We start from the raw sequence: 23,594 nt of genomic DNA, 5'->3' as shown, positions 1-23,594 counted from the left end.
TATGAAGTTTGCGGATGATACGAAACTGGGAGGGATAGCTAACACAATGGAAGACAGGAATAAAATCCAAAGGGACCTGGATAGACTAGGAAATTGGGCTGAAATTAATAAAATGACATTCAATAAAGACAAATGCAGGATTCTGCATTTAGGCCACAAAAACAAAATGCATGGGTACAGGATGGGAAATGCCTGGCTCAGCAGTAGTGCGTGTGAGAAGGACCTTGGAATTGTAGTGGATCGCAAGTTGAACATGACCAAGCAGTGTGATGCTGCGGCAAAAAAGGCAAACACGGTTTGGGGCTGCATAAACAGAGCTATAGTTTCCAGGTCGAGGGAAGTAATAGTCCCACTATATTCTGCATTAGTCAGGCTTCATCTGGAATACTGCGTTCAGTTCTGGGCGCCTCATTTTAAGAAAGATATAGACAAGTTAGAGCGGGTTCAGAAGAGGGCGACGAGGATGATAGCCGGTATGGAGAATAAGTCTTATGAGGAAAGGTTGAAGGAACTTGGCATGTTCAGTCTGGTGAAGAGAAGGCTGAGGGGCAACATGATTACACTCTTTAAGTACCTGAAGGGCTGTCACATAGAGGAGGGTACAGATTTGTTCACTGCTGCCCCACTTACTACCATTTTCATGATCTCCAATCACCCCTGATTATTAGGGCATTTCCTGCTCCTGCTAAATTCCTGTCCAATTCTGCCTTCAGGGGGAGACTTAGTGAATACATCAGTGCTAAGACATCATTGATTTTGTAACCTGCCTTATCAGCTGCTGCTAGCAAGGTACCATTTCAACAGTAACAATGGAGAATGACAATCTTTAATATCCAGACCCACCCTCTTTTCTTTAAAGCCAGGTTGGCAATGACCTGTGACACAGCCTTTTAAGTAGTGGCTCCCCATTTGTGGTATGTCCTCCCCAGTGAAAGTCATCTGTCTCCAAAATTATTGACTTTTTGGAGGAATTTCAAAACATTCAATGGAAAATATTTTATCTGAAGCCGTTTCTGTTATTGCTATTGTTTATTAGAATGTTTTGATGTATAACTGTTTTCAGTATGTTTTTATTAAATTGTTTAGAAAGCTTGTTGTTTTCAAATTGTTTTGTTCTCTGCCCTGAGGTCTTTCAGAATGAAGGGTGAGATCATGTAACTTTCATAATAATCATCCCTGTGAGCAGACATGGGCCTGGGGCTAAGGTGATTCTTATTTGTTTTGCAAGTGAAGAAGGCCAGAGCACCCTCCCCTTTCCTGATACTGGTTGGAAATGTTATTACCTGCATATCTTAAATTATTGATATTTCTACCTCCAGTTTTCACACCATCTTGGTCCAATCCTGCTTTCTGTATGATATGTTCTGCTTATAGATCAAATAAATAGGGTGATAAAATACACCCCTGTCTCACACCCTTTCCGATGGGGTTTCTCCATATTCTGTCCTTACAGTAGCCTCTTGTGCAGAGTATAGGTTGTGCATCAGGACAATCAGATGCTGTGGCACCCCCATTTCTTTTAAAGCATTCCATAGTTTTTCATGATCTACACAGTCAAAGGTTTTGATGTAATCTATAAAGCACAGGGTGATTTTCTTCTGAAATTCCTTGGTCTGTTCCATTATCCAACATGCTCTCTGGTACCTCTTCCTTTTCTAAATCCAGCTTGGACATCTGGCCTTTCTTGCTCCATATAAGGTAAGAGCCTTTGTTGTAGAATCTTGCATGGGATATTAAGGCAATAGTTCAACGATTACTGCATTTCCTGGGATCCCCTTTCATTGGAATAGGGATGTATATTGTTGACCAATTTTATCAAAATTTGGACAGATTTCCATCTCAATAACTTATAGCAACTCTATTGGTATGCCATCTATTCCTGCTGATTTGTCTCTTCCAAGTATTTTAAGAGCAGCTTCAACCTCACATTCTAAAATTTCTGGTTCTTCATACGGTTCATCTGTGAATAAATCTGTCATCCTTGCATCTCTTTTACATATTTATTTATTTATTTATTTATTTATTTATTTATTAAATTTATATACCGCCCCATAGCCGAAGCTCTCTGGGCGGTTTACAACAGACAAAACCAGTAAACATACAATTAAAAACCAGATATCATCAATTAAAAAGTTAATTATACAAAAGTTAAGACATAATTAAACACATATTAAATGCATATTAAATACTAAAATGCAGAAATGCTAGAATGCTAAAATACTAAAAATGCTAAAAAGCTAAAATGCTAAAATGCCTGGGAGAAGTGGAAGGTTTTTACCTGGCGCCGGAAAGATAATAATGTTGGCGCCAGGCAAATCTCATCAGCAAGAGTGTTCCATAATTCAGGGGCCACCACTGAGAAGGCCCTTTTTCTTGTCGTCATCTTCCGGGCTTCTCTCTGAGTAGGCACCCGGAGGAGGGCCTTCGATGTTGAGCGCAGTGTATGGGTAGGTTCATATCGGGAGAGGCGTTGCATCAGGTATTGTGGTCCCATGCCGTACAAGGCTTTATAGGTTAAAACCAGCACCTTGAATCGAGCCTGGAAACATATAGGCAACCAGTGCAAGCGGGCCAGAATCAGTGTTATATGTTCGAACCGTCTGGTCCCAGTAATCAGTCTGGCCACCGCATTTTGCATGAGCTGCAGTTTCCGAGCCGTTTTCAAGAGCAGCCCCATGTAGAGTGCATTGCATTAATCTAATTTAGAGGTTACTAGAGCATGGACAACTGAAGCAAGGTTCTCCCTGTCCAGATAGTGGTGTAGCTGGGCTACCAGCCGAAGTTGATAGAAAGCACTCCATGCCACCGAGACTACCTGAGCCTCCAATGACAGGGATGGTTCTAAAATAACTCTGAAGCTACGAACCTGCTCCTTCAGGGGGAGTGCAACCCCATCCAGGACAGGTGGAACATCCACCATCTAGTCAGGGGAACCACCTACTAACAGCATCTCAGTCTTGTCTGGATTGAGCTTCAATTTCAATTGAGCACTACCTTCTGGAGACGACCCGCCAAGTAGGAGCGGTATATATTATCGGTTTGAAAAAATTCCTGGACTGGAAGGATTTGATGGAACTTGAAATGGAGAAAGTTAACAGAATTAATTCCTGTTTTGTGTCAATGGAAAAACCTTCAAGAGATGTGCTAGTGTATTCTGTAAAAAAGAGGAACAGAGATGCGGCTTTGCAACAATATTTCAGTGATACATTTGGAATTGATGGCAAAGAAATATCTGTGATAAAGGAAATTCCTATCAGACTCTTATTATATGACTATGACAGCAAGATTATTGGGTGCGTAAAGATGGAAGATGGAAGATGGAACCAACACAGATAATGGAAGAAGAGCGATTTGAAATTACTGGACTTAATAGACTTGATGAGTTGGATTAATTGACATGTTTATCTAGAAAAAAAATTGAAGGACATATATCTCAAGGATTGGAAACTTCTCTTTGACTTTTTGTGGAAGAATAAAATGATATGATGTTAATGAGATTTGATACCAGCTAAGATAACCGCTGGAGGAAGGTGATTTTATAATCTATTAAGAGACAGGCTTGTTATATATTATAGACTTATAACTGAACTACGACAAATCGGAAGTCAATAGTTTTTATTCTTTTTTTCCCTTTTTTATTGTATTGATCTGTGGGGTTTTTTTGTATTGTTTTGGTTTTGAAAATCTGAATAAAAATTAATTGAAAAAAATACTTAAAATAAAAAAAATGTATCATCTTGCGGTACTGTACGTAACTATGCCAGGCAGAGGCTCCCAAGACTCCCTCCACTCCCACCTTTCCAAGACTCCCACCTTTGTGCTTTGTGCTTTGTGCAATCTGCCTAGTGATAGAAGAATATATCTATGCTTGTGAGAACTGTGACTTTAGACCTCACTGGACTGGCAAGAGCTGTCTGTGAGTCTCCGTTTGCAAACGAAATAAAGAAAGCCTGGGTTTGGAACCTTGAGTCTCACGTTGTTTGAATATTGGGATCTCATCCAGCGGTACGAACCTCGAAGTGAGTGTAACACCTCTACTGGCTGTTGGCACGGCCTGAGATAAGGAAATAGGGCTTCAGGGAGCGCCCTATTTTCGAAGAGTCTTGAGATGCATATGCCAACTTTAGCTAGGTCGCCCTTGTTGGAAAAGACGAAATTTGTCACAGTCCGGGAAGAAAACAAAACAACGGCTCGTGCCTTTATGCCGTTATAGAACAGGTACTCCACCTGTTGGATATCACTTGCCAGAAGGCAGATTGAAGAAGTATCCACCAGGATTCCAAGAAGATGTTGAACGCGGTCGTCTTGGGATAAAAATCCGCTGGGTTTGGGAAAATTCTCAAAAACCAGCTTGGAAGGGTTCAACACTAAGTTCCATTTTGGGTCTTTTAGCTGGTTCACCATCTCCCGTATTAGGGGCCGCTTCAATACTGCGTCCTGCCAAGGATCCTGAAAAGGTAAATAGGGGACCTGTGCGTTTAAAGGTAACAATAAGGGAGGGGAAGAAATAGATGTAGCTGCCCTTACATTGACGGAAGTGTCACTAGAATTTAACGCGCTTCCCACTCTCGGAGTCTTACAAGTCATACTTGGCAACATTTCCCCTCTCTGAGGAGGGGGTTCAAGGTTCTTAGAGGGTGAACTCAACTCCCGTGCCTCTCTCTGTGGTGGTAAGTTTTCCATCAATGTAAATAGTTTCCTAAAATTCATTTTTCCTCTACGAGGCAACTTACAGTTTTTCATATTCTTAGACTTTTTCTTTTTTATGTTTTATTGATATAATAGGTTTTCTCCTGACCTTCCCACGTTCCCATGGATTTGTCCCCGCCTCCTTATAAGTAGGTATTTGGGGGGTCCTTTGGGGATCAGGTACCCCCAGCATCTCGGAAGGTGTTGCCTCTTTGTGGTGCATGTCGACTAAAGTCCATAACAGGTGGTTACACTCTGACAAATGGGATTTCATCTGGTCAAAGTCCATAGCAGGCATAAGCAGCCACCCCATAATAGATGGGCTGACCCCATCAAATTCCTGATCTTGTTGATATTGAAATTGACCCAAAGTGGCGTTGTTATCCTTTTTGGCCGTGACCGATTCTTTATGCTGTAAAGTATCTATGTTTGGTAGAGCGTCCAACACCTCATTGGCTCCAGACCTGAGCAAATCGCTAGCCAACTCCAAAGAAGAATGGGTCGATTGTTGCACCTCCAGTACCATCATATTATCCATCACTTCATTTGGAGCATTAGTTGTAACTAGCTCATTGAGTGAAGTTGTGGGCAGATCTACAGAGTATGATCCAGTATCTGTTCAGAGTGGAGGAGCTTCCTCTTGAGGAGATTCTGCAAGTGTGATTTCAGCTGCCAAACTTAAAACAGGATAGTCCTCGGAAATTACCGGCAGATTATCTTTAAAGGAGAAGGACCAATCATGAAGTAGGTACATATCTGGTGGGGAATTCTCATGAGGTCTTTCCTTTGGATGTGAAGTAAAAAAGTCTGTAATTTTTAGTTGGCCCTTTTTCACCTTGTCAGTGTTTTTGGAGGTATACAAAGCGGGTTGAGATTGTAGCTGTGGTTTTTCTCCCCCCCCCCGAGTCTTTTCTGTTGTAGCATACTCTCGAACAGGAGGGGGGCTCCCAAGGCTTTTCTTGCACTTCTTGTCAAGACCATTAGAGTATTAACATCCCCCGGAATTCAGAACTGTTGGTACCAGAACCCCTTGTAGAGCCCCAAATGAACTTTGGTAGGCTTTTTTAGACTCTGACTCAGCACTGCACTCAGACGGTAGGAAGGTTCCTCCCTGATTGTAGATAATGAAATTACTTACTCAGTAATTAACGAGGGAGGGGAAAAGAAAACACAAAAAGACAACCTTTCAAGTCTCAAGAGAGATATAGTTGGTATAAAATCCTCAGCTGAGGTAAAACAAGTTGCTTAGCCTTGAAATAAGGACTCTAAAACTGATTTAAAAAGCAGAGCTCCAAACTCAGCATCCTATTAGGTCACCATTCAGTGTATTGCTTCCATCTTCCTTTTATTTTATCTCTGTCAGTCAGTGTGTTCCCAACACCCCTACTCCTGGTTTGAATTTCCTTTGATTTTTCTAATCTTTTGGAATACGACTCTTGTTCAACTTTTTTATTAGCTTCTTCTATTACAATAATTACTGTAGTAGTTATTGCATTTTGGGTTCTAACATCACTCCAGTGCTGAAGGAGTTGCACTGGTTACCAGTTGCTTTCTGGGACCAATTCAAGGTGTTGGTTTTGACCTTTAAAACCCTGCACAGGTTCGGCCCAGTCTATCTGGAAAAGCGCCTCCAGCATCATCAACGTTGCCGCCCAACAAGATCAGTCTCAAAAGACCTTCTCTCCATCCCACCAGTTAAAACTAGGGAGAGGGCTTTTTCAATCGTGGCACCCACTCTGTGGAACTCCCTCCCAAATGACATCCGCCATGCCCCCTCCATGATGAGCTTCCGCTGGACCTTGAAAGCCTGGCTCTTCAGGCAGGCTTTTGGGGCGGGTCAGGTTTTACAGTTATTGTTGGAATGTAAAGGTTTTAATGTGAGTTATATGTTTTTATGTTGTACATCGCCTAGAGTGGCGAATGTCCAGAACATCAACATCCAAACAAGGACCAAAATCAATGTGTTCCCAAGATTATCACCTTCCTGTCCTGTGAAGACACCCTGTGGATCAGCCTGGCTTCCTTTGCCCTCTTCTTGTCTTTAACCACGGGCTTTATTTTAGCAATCTTCATTAAATTCCTTGAAACACGAATAGTCAAAGCCAACAACCGGGATCTTTCCTACATACTCCTAATCTCCCTCTTGCTTTCCTTTTTGTCCTCTTTCTTCTTCATTGGCTGGCCAAGTAAAGTGTCATGTCGTCTCCGACAAACAGCCTTCAGCATCATCTTCTCAGTCGCCGTCTCTTCTGTCTTGGCAAAAAACATCACAGTGGTGCTGGCCTTCCTGGCCACAAAACCAGGGAACAGAGCAAGGAGATGGCTAGGGAAGGGTCTGGCCAACTCCATTATCATTTTGTGTTCCAGTGTCCAAGTTGTCGTCTGCACCATCTGGCTGGGGATCTCTCCACAGTTCCCAGACTCTGACATGCACTCCCAGCCTGGAGAGATCATCCTGCAATGCAATGAAGGGTCTGTTGCCATGTTTTATGTTGCTCTTGGCTACATGGGCTTCCTGGCTGCCATCTGCTTCATGGTGGCTTTCCTAGCCAGGAAGCTGCCTGGAGCCTCCAATGAAGCCAAGCTGATCACCTTCATCATGCTGGGCTTCTGCAGTGTTTGGGTCTCCTTCGTGCCCACCTACCTGAGCACCAAGGGGAAATACATGGTAGCCGTGCAGGTCTTTTCCATCTTGGCCTCCAGTGCTGGCCTTCTGGGCTGCATCTTCATTCCCAAGTGCTACATTATTGTACTGAGACCTGACCTGAATACAAAGCACAGCTTGGAAAAGTTACTTTTTTAAAACTACAACTCCCATCAGCCCCAGCCAGCATGGCCACTGGATTGGGCTGATGGGAGATGTAGTTCAAAAAAGTAACTTTTCCAAGCTCTGATACAAAGGCATATTTAACAATAAAAACAAAAGCAAAGATCAACATCCATTAGCAAGTGCAAGGTGAAACCTCTTCTGTGTTTCCAATTATGTGGGATGATTCTGCAGAGTAAATTGTATGTCTGGCTACTTTTCTTGTTCCTGACACTTAGTGGGGGAGGGGCTGAGATGGGGGGCCATATGCAATATCCAACTTTCATTTGGCCAACATTCACCTTGTGTGGCACCTACCCTGGAGGCTTCTCTGTCCCAGTGGAGTGGTTGCCCCACAGTACTGAAGACTCCTCCTACCTGACCGCCCTCCATGATATGTAATAGAGTTCAGTTGTGTTGCCACTATTCACTGTGGCATTCATACTTGGGGGGGTTCTGCTGGGGAGGGCCACAGGGGAGGATGGGCAATGTGTATGCAGATCATAGCCCCCAGGAGGCCACGCTGCTGGAGTTTGCTCAGCAGCTTGGCCCCTTGGGAGTTGAGCTCTGGAGGTGGAATCCAAGGAACCCAAATGCATACTCACACTGCACACACACACACCCTTTGACCCAGAGGGAGGAGGGGTGGACACACACTGGCCCAAAGTCCTGGCCCTCCTAGGAGAGCTGGGAGGGAGGGAGATGAGGAGGTGTGACAGGAGCATGAAACCCCCATCAGAACAGTGGGAGGGGCTATCTTGAAGGGGGCTGGCAGACAATGGAATAAGCTGGCAGACCACCAAAGTTGGCCAGTCCAAGGTGCCAGGGTGGGCGGGAACATGCAGTAGGTAGTGGGTGGGGCATGTTTGCATGGGCCAAAGAACTCCCAAGCAAGGCGGCCTTGCTTGTCAGTGAAGACATACTGTGAGAGAGGAGAGGGGTGTCTCCTGAGTGGATCCATCAGAGTTGGTGCTTGTGAAACAGCAGGGAGTCACATTCATCTTACACCCTTTTCAGCTTTGGCTCAGCTCTGCAGCCTTGGGAGCACTTGGGAGTCTTTGCTTCTCTCTGGGGCCCTACATGTGGGAGGCATAGGATGGAGAATCTGGCAGAATCTGGGCATCTACAGGGGGGTAGGACCACTGGTAGTGGGTATTCTGTCATGGGTGACGATTCCCTGGCTGGCAGCCACACCGACTCCAGACTGCTAGGGCAGATGGCAGGGAAGGGCTGTCCGAGTGCCACCCCCCTGTAACAAGTGCAGGCAGCGTGAGCCTAACTGCTGTGCCAGTGCCCGCTGTGCTCTACACCCAGGGAGGGGACCCCACCAAGGAGTAGTGGCACAACTGGTTCATCTCCACTGCTGTGGCCAAGATCAGTGCTCTGGGCAAGGTGCTACACACACCAGAGCCTTGCAGTAACTGCTGGAATGACACCTTCTCCAACATCTGCTGGTGTGCCAAGGAGCTCATGTGAGGCGGAGTATCCATGGAGGAGGCCACGGCCCAGGCTCTCACCCCAGAGGAGGAGATCCTCAGCCAAATCCTGCCAGGCAAAGCCATCTGTGAATGAGGGAAGGATTCCCTAACAGGTGGGCATAGGGGGCAGAGGTGGTGGCGGCCATGGGCCATCATGTGGTGGGCTGCCAGGGGAATCAGTGAAAGCCTTACCATTCCCTCCCTCCCCCCTCCATCCTGCAGCTCCCAAAGTCCAACCTGCCCTGGAGGTGTGCAGTGATGTCATCCAAGTGCAGAGGTCTGAGCTGACACCTCCCACGAAGCACCAGGAAGCTCCTAGTGATGTGAAGAAGAGCATTCCAGGTGGAAAGTGCCAAGGTGTGCCTCTTGTTCCCCAAGGAGCAGTCGGGCCGGGCACCTGCCCCTTGCTTATTTATTATTATTATTTATTAAATTTATATACCGCCCGACTAGCAATAGCTCTCTGGGCGGTGAACATAAAACAACATAAAAATACAATGAATAACAAAACAATACTAAAATACAAGCAACAATCCAACACAATAAACATTTTTAAAAGTAAATCAGTGTAACTTAAAATGCTTCAGAGAATAGGAAGGTTTTGACCTGGCGCCGGAAGGAGAGCAGAGTCGGCGCCAGGCGTACTTCTTCGGGGAGACTGTTCCATAGTTCGGGGGCCACCACTGAGAAGGCCCTAGATCTTGTCATCATCCTCCGGGCCTCCCTGTGAGTTGGAACCCGGAGGAGGGCCTTCGTAGCACAACGTAGTGCACGGGCCGGTTCATATCGGAAGAGGTGTTCCGCAAGGTATCGTGGTCCCGCACCGTATAAGGCTTTATAGGTTAATACCAACACTTTGAATCTAGCCCGGAAACATATTGGCAACCAGTGCAAGCTGGCCAGAACAGGTGTTATATGCTCGGACCGCTTGGTCCTTGTCAGCAATCTGGCCGCCGCATTTTGCACTAGTTGTAGCTTCCGAACTGTCTTCAAAGGTAGCCCTACGTAAAGCGCATTACAGTAATCCAAACGTGAGGTTACCAGAGCATGTACCACTGATGTAAGGTCCTCTTTACTCAAATAGGGACGTAGCTGGGCTACCAACCGAAGTTGGTAAAACACATTCCTAACCACCGAGGCTACTTGAGCCTCAAGTGAGAGGGAAGAGTCTAAAAAGACTCCCAGACTACGAACCCGGTCCTTTAGGGGGAGTGTAACCCCGTCCAGGACAGGGTATATATCCACCATCCGAAGCTGCACTGCCCAGAAGCTGCACTGCCCCCTACCTGCGGTTGTTGTGTTGTGGGTGATGGGGATGCTGGGTGCCTCTGGCAAAGGGAAGGGAGACCCTGATGAGAATGATAGTGAGTGAGAAAGTGATGGGAGGAGGCTGGCTTGGACTACGGCAGCCTTTCCCAACTAGTGGGCCACCGGATGTTGTTGGACCACAACTCCCATCAGCCTCAGCCAGCATTGCCAAAGGTCAGGAAAGATGGGAATTGTGGTCCAACAACATCTGGTGGTCCACTAGTTGGGAAAGGCTGGACTAGGGGGAATGACTGCACCCATGTGCCAAGGGCCTTTGCCCTGTGCAGCCACTTCCTCAGACAGTGGCTGTGCTGTGGGCTCCTGGGGAGGCTGGCTGCTATGGGGCTGGATTCCTCTGGCAGTATGCTGACACTGCCTCAGCAGTTGCAATGACATTGGGCAATGTCAGTCTCTGTCCACCCTTCTGTCATTGCAGGATGCTGCGGGGGGCGAAGGGGCTGCTCGTGTCCGTGGGGGCAGTGGCGGGTGTCCACAACAGGTACTGGATGGGGGCCCACTGCTGCTGCTGTGGAAAATGAAGTGGGGGGGAGGAAGAGGCAGCGGCACATGTGGATATGCTCTGGTGTTTCTGGGGCCCCCATGGTGATTAACTTTGTGCTCTCAGTGCCAAAGCTACACTGATGTTTCTGTGCTTCATGCCTTTCAATAGACAGTCTTTCAGTATCTGTCCATGTCTGGTGAGTGCTCTTTGGGGTGGCGGGTGACTGCATATGTGATGGGGGTGCATTCAAGGTGGGTAGGTGGGCTGGGCCTACCATTGGGCAAAGCAAGGCAACCATCTCAGATACCCTGGAAGACAGAAACAAAATTCAATGGGAGAGATGTGATAGCCCTCCTCATGTTTCACCTGGAGAAGTATGAGGGGAGATATGATAGCCCTCTTCATGTACTTGAGGGGTTGCCACACAGAGGGGGTTGCCAGGATCTCTTCTCGATAGTCCCAGCATGCAGGAAATGGAATAATGGGCTTAAGCTGCAGGAAGTCAGATTTTGACTGAACATCAGGAAAAACTTCCTAACAGTTAAAGCGGTACAACAGTGGAACCATTTACCTAGGGAGGTGGGGTCCTGTCCATCACTGGAGGCCTTCAAGAGGCAGCTGGACAGCCACCTTTTGGGTATACTTTAATTTGGATTCCTGCATTGAGCAAGGGGTTGGACTTAATGGGCTTACAGGCCTCTTCCAACTCTACTATCCAATGTTTCTATGATTGTATGAAAACTAGTACAGAATGTGGCTGTAAGATTACAAGAATGTAGCTCACATTCTCAAAGGGAACACCTCTCGCCAAAATGGAGAGAACTTCACTGGTTGCCACCAGCTGGTTCCCGAGATCCTGGTGCTGACCTTTAAGGCCCTATATGCCTTGAGCCCAGGATCTAAGGCAGAGGTGCCTTCAGGGCTGGACTATGGGGCAGACATCCATGGGCCCCAACACCCCTCCAAATTAGATTCCTTAACCTGTCTCAGCCTTCCTGCTTTTCCTATGACTAAAGGCAGCTGACAGGATCAATTGGCAATCTTCGTTGAGCACATTAGCAGTGGATACTATTGCTCACTTTGCCAGAGGCAAGATGGGGAAGAATCAATGGGCACCCCTAGCCCCAAGCGGGAAATAGGTGAACCTGAGGAGTTGCTTCTTGAGAGGGGTCTTCAAAAAAGCCACCGGCTCCTTGGAGGACAACTGCTATGCATGAGTGAGAATGAAGTTATGTCACCCTAAGGAGGTCTACTCAGAAGATATGCTCAGGAGAAATGACTTTCTTTTTCAGCTCTGCTCTAAGGGGGGCATCAACACCTCCCCCAGTTATTTTGTTTGTACAGCTGGAGGGCATGGCATGACCAAAGCAGCTCCATGGGCCATATAGGTGGGAGTTTTTGTGAACATATTTTTCTTCAGCTATGCATCTGCGCATAGAGCCACTTAAAGCATTCAGGACGTTGCCAAACCATTTCCCATCCATAATTATCAAAATCATAGTGATTTGTCCCCATCTGCTTCTCACCAAGGCCACAGGGATTTGGCCTTTGAGTCCACAAAAATAAACCTCAGAATCAAGAGCAATGTGAGGTGATGTCTTGCATATGAGCCTGAAAAGACTCGTGAATAAATATTTCTTGTGCCGTTGAGAGCAGGGGCTGAGATTTAGGGCAGGTGAGGAAGACGATGTGTGTGTGAGGTTGACTTCCATCCCTTACAGAAGTGAAGTCTTGGCTGGGCTCCATCAGTGCTAGGAAAGCCACTGAACCTTGCAAAAATGGTTTTACTTGATCTAAGGATTATTCAAATTAGTTGAGAGGAAGAACCACAAGGGAATAGTCCTGTTTCTGTTTCTGCTGCTTCTGCTGCTGCCTTATGCAGACTGTGGGATGCTGAAGGCAAAATGCCCCTTGACTCTAGAGAGAGATGAGATAGACCCATTCAATTATTACAGGCCAGGAGACCACCTCATTGGTGGGGTCATCTCTGCCAGATATGCTTTATTTCATCCACACATCTTCAACGAGCCTCCCTCTACCAGCCTTAACCAGTAAGTCATTTTCTAGGGGTGGAGTGACTGCTGCTCCATTTGCTACCATTTTCATGACCTCCAATCATAGAATCATAGAATAGTAGAGTTGGAAGGGGCCTACAAGGCCATCGAGTCCAACCCATTGCTCAATGCAGGAATCCAAATCAAAGCATTCCCAACAGATGGCTGTCCAGCTGCCTCTTGAACGCCTCCAGTGTCGGAGAGCCCACTGCCTCTCTCGGTAATTGATTCCATTATCATCACTTCAAAATTCCCACCTCTCAGAATTCTGCATTGCACTTCTCTACCCATGCATGTACTAGGGTAAAGTGAGCATTAAAATGCATAGCGTCATAAAAATAGCATGCAAAATGTATTGTGTAAGGGCAATTGCTTTGCAGAAATGTGCACATAATATGCATATTAGACAAAAGTGCATCCAAAATTGCAAACTCATGTAGAAATGTGGAGAACTCAATTTAAGAGTGGAAAGATAAGAAAGAAATATACTCCAGTCTGCAAGGAAAGGAATTCTCTCACACCTTTTAAAACAAACGTGAATGGAGAACACTAGACTACACTGTCTACCTGTTACCCAATGCCTTTTTGGGGACGGTACTCACCTTCACAGAGTATCATGACCTCTTTTTGTTTTGGGCTGTCCATGATATCCATTTTTATTTTTGGCTGCCAATGATAACTATTTTGTGCTGCATCCACAACACATGTATCAAGGTAAGAGGAACAGCTCCTTGTTTTTGGCCAAAAATGCATTGTCATTTCCAGTGTCAGGAGTAGGCAAGCTCCAGTCCATGGGCCGATCTTGGCATGTCAGGGGGTCCAATGTGGGCCCCTCAGATCATTTTTCCTAAACCATGCCCACCTCCCATCAGCTGACATCACTGGCAAACTTTCTGCTTAGATTCAGTGAGGAGGGATGGACAAACCTGTCGATTTCATGCTTCTCTCAGTTTCTCAGTTTCCCGCTCTTCAATCCAGTTCTCCATGGTTCCACAGTAATTTATGCATGCACACACACATCATCATCATCATCAAGGATAATTTGGCTTTTGGTCTTGTGGCTTTGGCTCTGGAGCTGTGTTAGTATAAGACAGAAGAGGGAAACCCAGCCCGAGCTAAATTCGCCGAGCCCGTGAGGATTAGATTGAAGCCAGGGGCTACACCCACCCCTGTTAAACAGTTCCATTGAGGAAAGATGTGTGGGAAGGCCTTACCGTACTCCTAGAACAGTTCATCCGAGACAAGTGGATATGCCCAGCCACGTCTCCCCACAATACTCCGATATTTGGAATCAAGAAACCAGGCCAGCCAGGCAAATATAGGTTCCTTCAAGATTTGCGGGTTATTAACAAGCAAGTACAAGAGGACGTCCCTGTAGTTCCCAATCCACACACGCTCCTCTCTGGAGTCCCAGCTAATGCAACAGTGTTCACTGTGATAGATTTAAAGGATGCCTTTTTCAGTATCCCCCTCCACCCTGAGAGCCAAGATCTGTTTGCCTTCACATGGGAGAACCCCCGAACTGGCCAAGCCTCTCAAATGACCTGGCAAGTGTTACCCCAAGGATATGTCGGGTCCCCCTCCAAGTTTACTAAAGCCCTCCGAAAAGACTTGGAGGAGTGGCATAACCAACCGAAGGAGACCATTCTTTTGGTTTATGTAGATGATCTTTCGCTCTGTAGTCCAGAGTGGCTCTCCTGTGAACGAGACTCTGTCTCCTTGCTGAATCATTTAGCCGGAAAAGGGTACCGAGCCAGTCATCAGAAAGTGCAGTGGTGCCAAGACGAAGTCAGATACTTAGGATATAAAGTATCCCACCATGGCCGAATGCTATCCCCCGAGCGGAAGGAAGCAATTTGTAAATTAAACCCCCCTATGAATGTGAAAGAACTACGCACAGTATTGGGACTGTTCGGCTTTTGTAGGCCATGGATCCCTGAATATGCCAGAATAGTGTTGCCTCTCTATAAAGCATTAGAGGCTGAACAATTAAAAGAAATCTGGCGATGGACCCGACAACAACAAAATGCCTTCCAAACACTTAAGACTTTGTTAACTCAGGCACCCGCGCTTGCATTACCAGATGGGAATAAACCATATCGCCTTTACATTTCAGAGAATAAAGGCATGGCAGCCGGGGTGTTAACGCAGAAATGGGGGCTAAAACAGAGACCAGTGGGATATTATTCCTCAAAATTAGATGCAGTAGCCCAGGGATGGCCTGCCTGCCTGAGGATTCTAGCAGCGGCCTCCATCCTGCTTAAAAAGGCTGATAAGATCATGGTAGGGAGCCCGGTCGAAGTCCTAGGACCACATGACTTAAGAAAAATAATGGGGGCCGATGCAGCCAGAGTTTTAAGCCCCAGCCGATTAACCATGTTCGAGCAGCAACTTCTTGGGAGGCCAGGAATTACCCTTAGTACCTGCAACACACTAAACCCTGCAACCCTGATGCCCCAACCAGGGGAATTGCTGCACAATTGTGAACATTCCCTAGAAATAGCCACAAAGCCCTGGGATGATCTCTCTGACTTGCCGCTCCCAGGGGCCCATGAGGTTTTCATTGATGGCAGTAGCAAAGTAGTAGAGGGTCGCAGGAGAACGGGATTTGCCATAATAGAAGGAAGCCGAGTGTTGTCCAGCGGAAGATTGCCGGACGGATATTCCGCGCAACAAGCTGAGTTAACTGCGCTTGAAAAGGCACTCTCCCTATTTGAGGGGCAGAAGGTGAATATATACACAGACTCTAAATACGCCTTTAACACTATCCATGCCTTTGCAATGATATGGAAAGAGAGAGGTTTCATAAATAGTGTGGGAAAGACAATTGAGAATTTGGCTTTTGGTCTTGTGGCTTTGGCTCTGGAGCTGTGTTAGTATAAGCAAAGTTCTACAAATAAAATCCAGCTTTTATGTTATCAGAGAAGCAAGAATCTCTTCTGTTTATTCAGGATGATGATGTGACCTGTATATTCTTGTAGGTAATTACCGACAAAGTACTGGCAGCTCCTCTCCTTCTTGTTTGCCATTCAGGATATCAACCAGAATCCCAGGCTCTTACCCAACATCACCCTGGGCTACAGCATCCATGAGAACTTTTTAAATGAAAGGGTGACGTACGATGCTTTGCTAGACCTGCTGTCTGCTGGGGAGGTGAACGTTCCAAACTACAGCTGTGAGAGATGGAATAATTTACTGGCTGTTTTTGAAGGGTCTGACTCTGAAATCTCCATCCAGATTTCAAGCTTGTTGGGCATCTATAAAAAACCCCAGGTAGGAATGGAGCATGAGTGGGACATTTGTTGGCTGAGCTGAATTCCCCTTTGCAATCTCTCCAGAGGATTCAAAATGTGAGTGGGGTGGATGTCCAAAGTGAGACTAGAGACAGACTGCAGGCCTGAGGTCTCACACAAGGATATTAGGGCATGATATATGCTACTCACAAAACTAGGGAGTCCTTCTTGGGATTCCCCCTTCCAGAGCATCTTGCTGGGGGATTTTTTTTTAAATAAGTGATTCCCCAAAATACTGCAAGGAAAACCCTGGCCCCAACAACGATGTTTGCAGTAGATGGAGCTTAGGGATGGATGACTCCGTCAATCTCATTTTCTCTCATTTTTTCCAATCTGAAGTTCAGCTCTCCAGATTTCTGCAGCAATTTGTTTTGTTAAAAAAATATACTTCATGAAAATTCATCAGCCTATTACATACATTTCTGCACACAACTTTCTCTGATATATAACACATTTTATTACACGAATGCATGCATTTTTATTAATTCCCCCCCATCCCTAATGGGACATCCCTCCTTCCCATGATCTTTCCAGTCCTTAATAATCATGTTGGGGGTAATAACTATTTGCGTCTTGATTTAAAACAAAGCAAGTCACCCATCTTCCTTTCCTTGCCAGATCAGTTATGCTTTTGTCTCTCCTGTTCTGAGCGATAAGACGCAGTTCCCTTTTTTCTACTGGATGGTCCCCAAAGAAGAATCCCAGTACCCAGGGATTGTCAAGCTGCTCCTGCACTTCAGGTGGACGTTCATTGGTCTCCTTGCTTTTGACACCGACAACGGAGAGAGGTTCATGAAGACCTTGACGCCTCTGCTCCTCAATAGTGGCATTTGTGTTGCCCTCTCAGAAAGGTTCCCACGACTGGACACAAATGGAGTAAATATCAAACCTTTTCCATTCCTCAAGTGGACACAAGTCCATGTATTTGTTTATTATGCAGAGACTGCACGTGTTTTAGAGGGAATGTTAATCATGCAAGTATTGTTTTACAAAGTGACAAAATCTATTGAAGGGGAAGTCTGGATCACAACAGCTATGTGCGACGTCTCCTCTGACGTAATGTACTCTTCCTTATCATTCCAACACATTCGTGGTATTTTTTGCTTCTTTATTGAGACAAATAAAAAGACCAGCTATGATGATTTTCTTCCTGTTGTCCTGGCTATCGAGCAGTTCGGGGATAAAGCTTTTAATTGTTCCTACTTAAAGCATGCAATGTCAGTGAAAGGCTGGACAAGGTGCAGAGAGACAGAGGACCTGGAGATGCTGACCCAAGACGTTCTGGAAAGGATCCTCTCCCTAGACATCTACAGGATTTATACCACTGTCCAAGTCATGGCACGGGCCCTAGATGTTGCTTATTCATCTAGATCTAAACGGAGGGTGACAGACAGGCTGGAAGTTCAAAGGCTACAGCCATGGCAGGTATTTCCTTTTTCTATCACTGCTGAACATGGTGACAGGCTGTACAATTCCAAAATCATTGCATTTGAATTATAATCAGAGAAAATGTGAAGGGTTGTGGGGAGGTGCAATCTTGCACGTCCAGTTGGGAAACCCTTCAAATCAGTCCCTCTTGGTGGCCTCAAAGGACACAGTCCCCATCACTAGTATCACTCCCTGTTTGCCTGCGGGGGCCCACTTGGACTAAATCCCTTCCCCCACCCCCTACAATGGAGTTCCCTTGGGCAGGAGAGATGGCATTGAACAGGCTCTCCCTAAGCCTTCTTCCGTCCTGACTGGGGAGCTACATTGGCACCACCAGTCTGGACCGTCCTTTATATGGTTTCTCACTCCGCTCTAGCACAGATCTCACTAGATCCCACTGCTAGGCAGCACCACCAGTCACATCCTGTAACCAATACTCCCACAGACTTTGCCTGAGTCTCTCTCTAGCTGGTTACTTTTGTGACTGTGTGCTTATGCTGTTCCCAACCCCCTTGAATCTTTATATAAAAAGCATACAACTCTGGGTTGCTCTGGATACTTGACTTGTTACAATTCCTCCCTTCACCGCTGCCACCATTAGATACTGTTTCTGTTCAGCCTTGGTAATTACCTTGCCCTCCCTTCCGGTATGTATATCCTGCAGCCAAGGATCAGGCCTTTGGTAAACCAAATAAGTATTTATTAAATATCAGAAATAACAAGATTAGTTTTAGAATGTTTCACAAGCGTATGGTTTCATATATTCCTGTTTTGTACTTGACTTATTATTAATCAGAACTCCAACTCCCTCTTTCTCCACACTCCTGACCTCCACCTCAAACACCTCTTTCTCCACACTCCCAACATCCACCACCAAACACCTTCTTCTCCACCCTACTAATATCCACCTCGATTCAACTGTCATTCTTCCATTTATACTCCCAGCCATTCAAACGCTCAGCCAATCATCCAGCATTCTACTGCTCATGTACTCCTCCCTCCTCTTTCACTCCACTTACCATATGTCTTCTATATAAACAGCACTTACCATATTTACCCTACAAGCAAGAACATCACAGGGTCACATGACATTAGCCAAACTCTGTTCCTTTTTACGCCAAAATGAGGGAACTTTGTGACTGAATGTTCTTTTCCTTGAATCCAGCTTAACACTGTCTTCAAAACTGTTTGGTAGATCAACCTGTTGCCACTCCAATGTGTATCCAATGAAAATGCTTTGCTGTAACTTAGGCAGAGGACAGTGATTGTCCACATGCTTTGCTGTGCACAGTCCCAAAAGGTCTAACATCACCTGTGGGAAAAGGACATGTGTAAAGCAACTAGTGTGCCCATAGTCAGAGCTTGGAAAAGTTACTTTTTTGAACTACAACTCCCATCAGCAGAATCCAGTGGCCATGCTGGCTGGGGCTGATGGGAGTTGTAATTCAAAAGAGTAACTTTTCCAAGCTCTGCCCATAGTCCTAGAAGAGGTATTCTGGTGACACAAGCTCAAGAGGTCCTAGTCTGCTTCCAAATGCATGTTCTCTTCATGATTACATATCTACAGTATATACATTTCTGATGTTTTAATATTGTGGGAAAGGTGTATTTTCCCATTTTGCATTAAAATTAACTTTTCATCTTATATGCAGCAGAGGTGTTAATTTTTTATAGAGAAAAGATATTTCAGTACTGAAGATTTTATCTATATTTTGACAACTGTTTATGTCTGGTCGTGTTTAATGGTTGACTTTAATGGTACTATGAATAATATTTTAGGTGAACTGCTTAGAGGATTCTGATGATGAAGCAGTATGCAAATCTTGTTAAATTATTAGAAATGTGGGAACTTTAAAATAACTTTTTCACTTTTTATATAGCAGAGTTTCATGTATTTATTTTTGTGCAGAGCAGATAATAGCTGTGTGTTGGGAACATATTTGAATCGACCTGTACAATCAGATGTTTAGGTAAGAAATTCTGAAGTCTCAGCTATTAACACACTAAAAATACAATATTTTACAGCACTGCTTACGAAGGTCTAGCAAGAAGTCCCATTAATTATAGTGGGGCATACTCCCAAATAAGTATATACAGGATGGCAACGTAGGCTTACTTACCTGGGAGAACAGCCCATTGGGAGTAAGTCTTGATGTACGAAACATTTTGAAAAACACATGCCTATTTGCAACCAGCCCCAAGTCAGAAGAAACTGAAACACAAAATTGGACCTAGTACCAATGGATGGCCAGGCCAGACACAGGGCCAAGGTCCATTGCAGCTCAGAAGGGCCCCTCCTAAATTTGTAGGCTTATGCCATATGCTAAATGCTGCTTTTTCTGTTTTAGCTTCATCCTTTTCTAAGAAACCCCAGTTTTACAATTCTTCAATGGCCGGAGTGTATTTGGATGAGAACGGGGAACCCACAGCTGACTTGGACATTGTGAACTGGGTGGTGTTTCCCAATAGGTCCATCCTCAGGGTGAAGTTTGGGAGATTATACAGACAGGGATCCCCACACCTACAGCTCACCATCGACCAGGAGGCCATTGTGTGGCCCAAGTGGCTCAACCAGGTGGGGGGAATATCATGGCTTTCATATCATTGTATTTCCCATCCCTTAATCTCTAATAAGTGAACCATGATCTGTGTGGGACTGTCTTCAATTGCTTGGCAACCCCAATGCCCATAAGTTCTTCAGGATCTAGCAGTTGGTACCAGTGAAAGTGTTGTATTCAAGTGTTCAACTGTTTGGGGGGAGTATATTTCAAGGGCATCACTTCCCTTAGTAGCTAGATGAGATGACCAAGAGCTCCACCCCAGGCCCTGCCATATTTATTTCTTATCTGTAGCAGTGTGAGGCTCCCAGCAGCCCCCCAGCTGGCTGTGTTTCCTGAAATGCTCCTAGGAACCAATGTTGTCTACTGTCATTTCACAGCCACACTCTAGGAAAGGGTGAGGAGAGCTTCTTGTGCATGGATGACACCTGACCCCACCTCCCTTGAACCCTTCAAGGACATTTCACCATCCCCCAATGGCTGAGGACATATCATCCCTCCCCTTTGATGAATGAAAACAGATTGGATGGAAAAACTATCCCAGGCAGGTCTAGTTCAAATATAGGTTGAGGGATAACCATTTTGCCAGTTATTTATTTATTCGTTCATTTCAGGGGTGTGCAGCAGACTTAAATATGACACATGGGGGACTTTGGGGGCCACAAAAACCATGTTGGGGGGCCAGACGAGTGCCACATTTAGGTAGATTTGCCTTTCAACATCAAATGAATCAAATTTCACCCCCAGCCTTAGTGTCACATGATTCCATTTCTCTGTCCCACACTGAACAGTCTGGCAGCTGCACTGTTCAAAATCTGCAACTTCTGCACTGTCTCCAAGGGTAGCCCCATGTAGAGTGTACAACAGTACAGTTGTGAAGTTATTGGCGCATGAATAACTGTGCCACTGAGGCCATCTCGGCCTCAAGCAGCAATGCTGTTGTTTCAGTTTTGCAGGCTTACATTGTGTTACAAGCTTCAAATTAAACCTGTAAGAGGAGGTCCCCCTGGGTTCTTCCAAACCTTGTATCTCATCATTTACATAGCTAAAACAGCCGTAACACAATTCCTTTTGTGCTCCTTGTCTTTATGCTTAGACCCTGCCTCCTTCCAGGTGTGTGCAAAGCTGCCAGCCTGGATTTGTCAAGGTGGTTCAGGAAGGGAAGCCACGTTGCTGATATGACTGCGTTCCCTGCGCGGAAGTGACCATCTCCACTCTGGAAGGTAGGTGACTCCGGAGAAAAGGGGCACCTTGGGGGAAGAGGGCAAAGGTTCACTCAGCTATCCAGAGCTTTTTAAATGGAAAATTTACAACTGCCCAGTGGAGTGTGATTATAATCCATGTGCGAAATGCATGCCACTTCAACATACCTTTGTACTTTCCTTGGGTGTGCATGCATACTTTCTGCATAAAGTCATATTTCAAGACATTTAGAAGTGTGCATGGAATGGCAGAAAATCCTCAGAACTGGGCATTTGACTGCACAAACTTACTTATTTATTAATTTTATATCCTGCCCTTCCTGCCAGAAGAAGAGTATTGGCTAAGCTTCACACATAAGGCATCATGAACTTGTGATGCTGTTTCTAGGCACAAATGTCTCATTGAACTTTGCCCCAATAAGGTTCCTGTTACGAGTGTCATAGTGGATATTAAGGGCATCACCACCCTTATCAAAGCATTGACTTCTCAGGAGAATTGCCTCCATATTCGAGAATTGTTCCCTTCATTTCCCAAACATTGGTGAATACCCTGTGGAGAGTCACAGTGGAGTGTGCGGTGAGTGTCTTTTGCAGGGAGAGGAGAAATGGGCATGCTTGATCAGGGTCTGGGCTTCTAGGGGAACCTGGACTCCTCAGTTTATGTAGCACGCTATCAGACACTTTTTACATCATCTAACAAAATACGACTTCTGTGTGGCTTTTGGTTTTGTTTGTGTTTGTAGGAAATAGAAATGGATGGCCCACAATCCCTTTTGACTAGTAGCTCCAGTCAAAAGCTGACCCGGGATGCCTGAGTTCTGTCCTAAGTGTCATTTATTTCATAACTGTTCCATATATGAAATTGTTATTGTCATAAACCTTTATGATATCATTTCAAAAACTGCTTGGAACAATAGGCTAGAAGTAAATCAATACATATCTGTGGAGCTTGGAGCAGGAATGACTGGGGGACCTTTGGGTGAGAATATATACTGGCTTAAACACCCGGCAATTGTGAGGTGTGAAGAAAAACCATATCCCTTTTGGTGCCCACAGTTTTACCAGTTGAGATCATATGAGCATCAACTGTGAGGTATTTTCACCACCATTTGAAGACATACCTGTTCCCCAAGGTTTTTCCTGCTCAATAATATTAGTAGTAGATGTTTTCATAGAACTTGGACCACTTTGGTAATTCTTTCTGTAAATGAAAACCAGCACAGATGGACATAAGGTAGATATTACTCTTCTTTGCAGATGCAGATCTTTGCATCAAATGTCCAGAGAGTCAACATCCAAACAAGAACCAAGATCAATGTGTGCCCAAGATTACCACTTTCCTGGCTTATGAGGAAGATTTGGGGATCATCCTGGCTTCTTTTGCCCTACTCTTTTCCTTAACTTCGGGCTTTCTTTTAGCAATCTTCATTAAATACCTAGAAACTCCCATAGTCAAAGCCAACAACAGGGACCTCTCCTACATCCTTCTCATCTCCCTCCTGATTTCCTTTTTGTCCTCCTTCCTCTTCATCGGCTGGCCAAGGAAAGTGACCTGCCTTCTCAGACAAACGGCCTTCAGCATCATCTTCTCAGTTGCCCTCTCTTCTGTGTTGGCAAAAACCATCACTGTGGTGCTGGCTTTTCTGGCTACGAAGCCAGGGAACAGAGCGAGAAGATGGCTGGGAAAGGGTCTGGCCAACTCCATTGTTGTTTCCTGTTCCGGTGTCCAAGTTGTCATCTACACTGTCTGGCTAGGACACTCTCCCCCATTCCCAGAGTCCGACATGCATTCCCAGCCTGGAGAGATCCTCTTGCAGTGCAATGAAGGGTCGGTTGCCATGTTTTATGGAGCCCTTGGCTACATGGGCTTCCTGGCTGCCATCTGCTTAACAGTGGCTTTCCTAGCCAGGAAGCTGCCTGGGGCCTTCAATGAAGCCAAGCTGATCACCTTCATCATGCTGGTCTTCTGCAGCGTTTGGGTCTCCTTTGTGCCCACCTATCTGAGCACGAAGGGGAAATACATGGTGGCCGTGCAGGTCTTCTCCATCTTGGCCTCCAGTGCTGGACTTCTGGGCTGCATCTTCATGCCCAAGTGCTACATTATTGTACTGAGGCCTGATTTAAACACTAAGGCATATCTAACAATAAAAACAAAAGCAGAAATCTGATTCTTATGAGGTAGTGTTTCAGAGACATCCCTTATCAAGTGTAAGAAGAAACCTTTTCTGTGTTTCCTATATGTGGGATGATTCCATAGGAGAAATTGTATCTCTGGC

General features: G+C 45.4%; 1 protein-coding gene across 1 annotated transcript in view; it reads left to right on the top strand.

Annotated features, from left to right (window-relative positions):
- Window positions 1-8,983: 8,983 nt before the first annotated feature.
- The window catches only part of LOC133379058 (zinc finger protein 271-like), a 33,465-nt gene continuing 18,854 nt past the window's right edge, over window positions 8,984-23,594 (top strand). Inside the window, exons 1-5 of the mRNA XM_061613666.1 lie at window positions 8,984-9,047; window positions 9,196-9,356; window positions 10,718-10,780; window positions 15,871-16,012; window positions 19,907-20,133. Coding sequence (XP_061469650.1) covers window positions 8,984-9,047; window positions 9,196-9,356; window positions 10,718-10,780; window positions 15,871-16,012; window positions 19,907-20,133 — 657 coding nt within the window. The remainder of the gene's footprint in view (window positions 9,048-9,195; window positions 9,357-10,717; window positions 10,781-15,870; window positions 16,013-19,906; window positions 20,134-23,594) is intronic.

Source organism: Rhineura floridana, chromosome 3 (genome assembly GCF_030035675.1).
Source record: "Rhineura floridana isolate rRhiFlo1 chromosome 3, rRhiFlo1.hap2, whole genome shotgun sequence".
Taxonomy (NCBI): domain Eukaryota; kingdom Metazoa; phylum Chordata; class Lepidosauria; order Squamata; family Rhineuridae; genus Rhineura; species Rhineura floridana.
The sequence above is the reverse complement of the archived record's forward strand: the minus strand, read 5'-3'. Positions and strand labels throughout refer to the sequence as shown.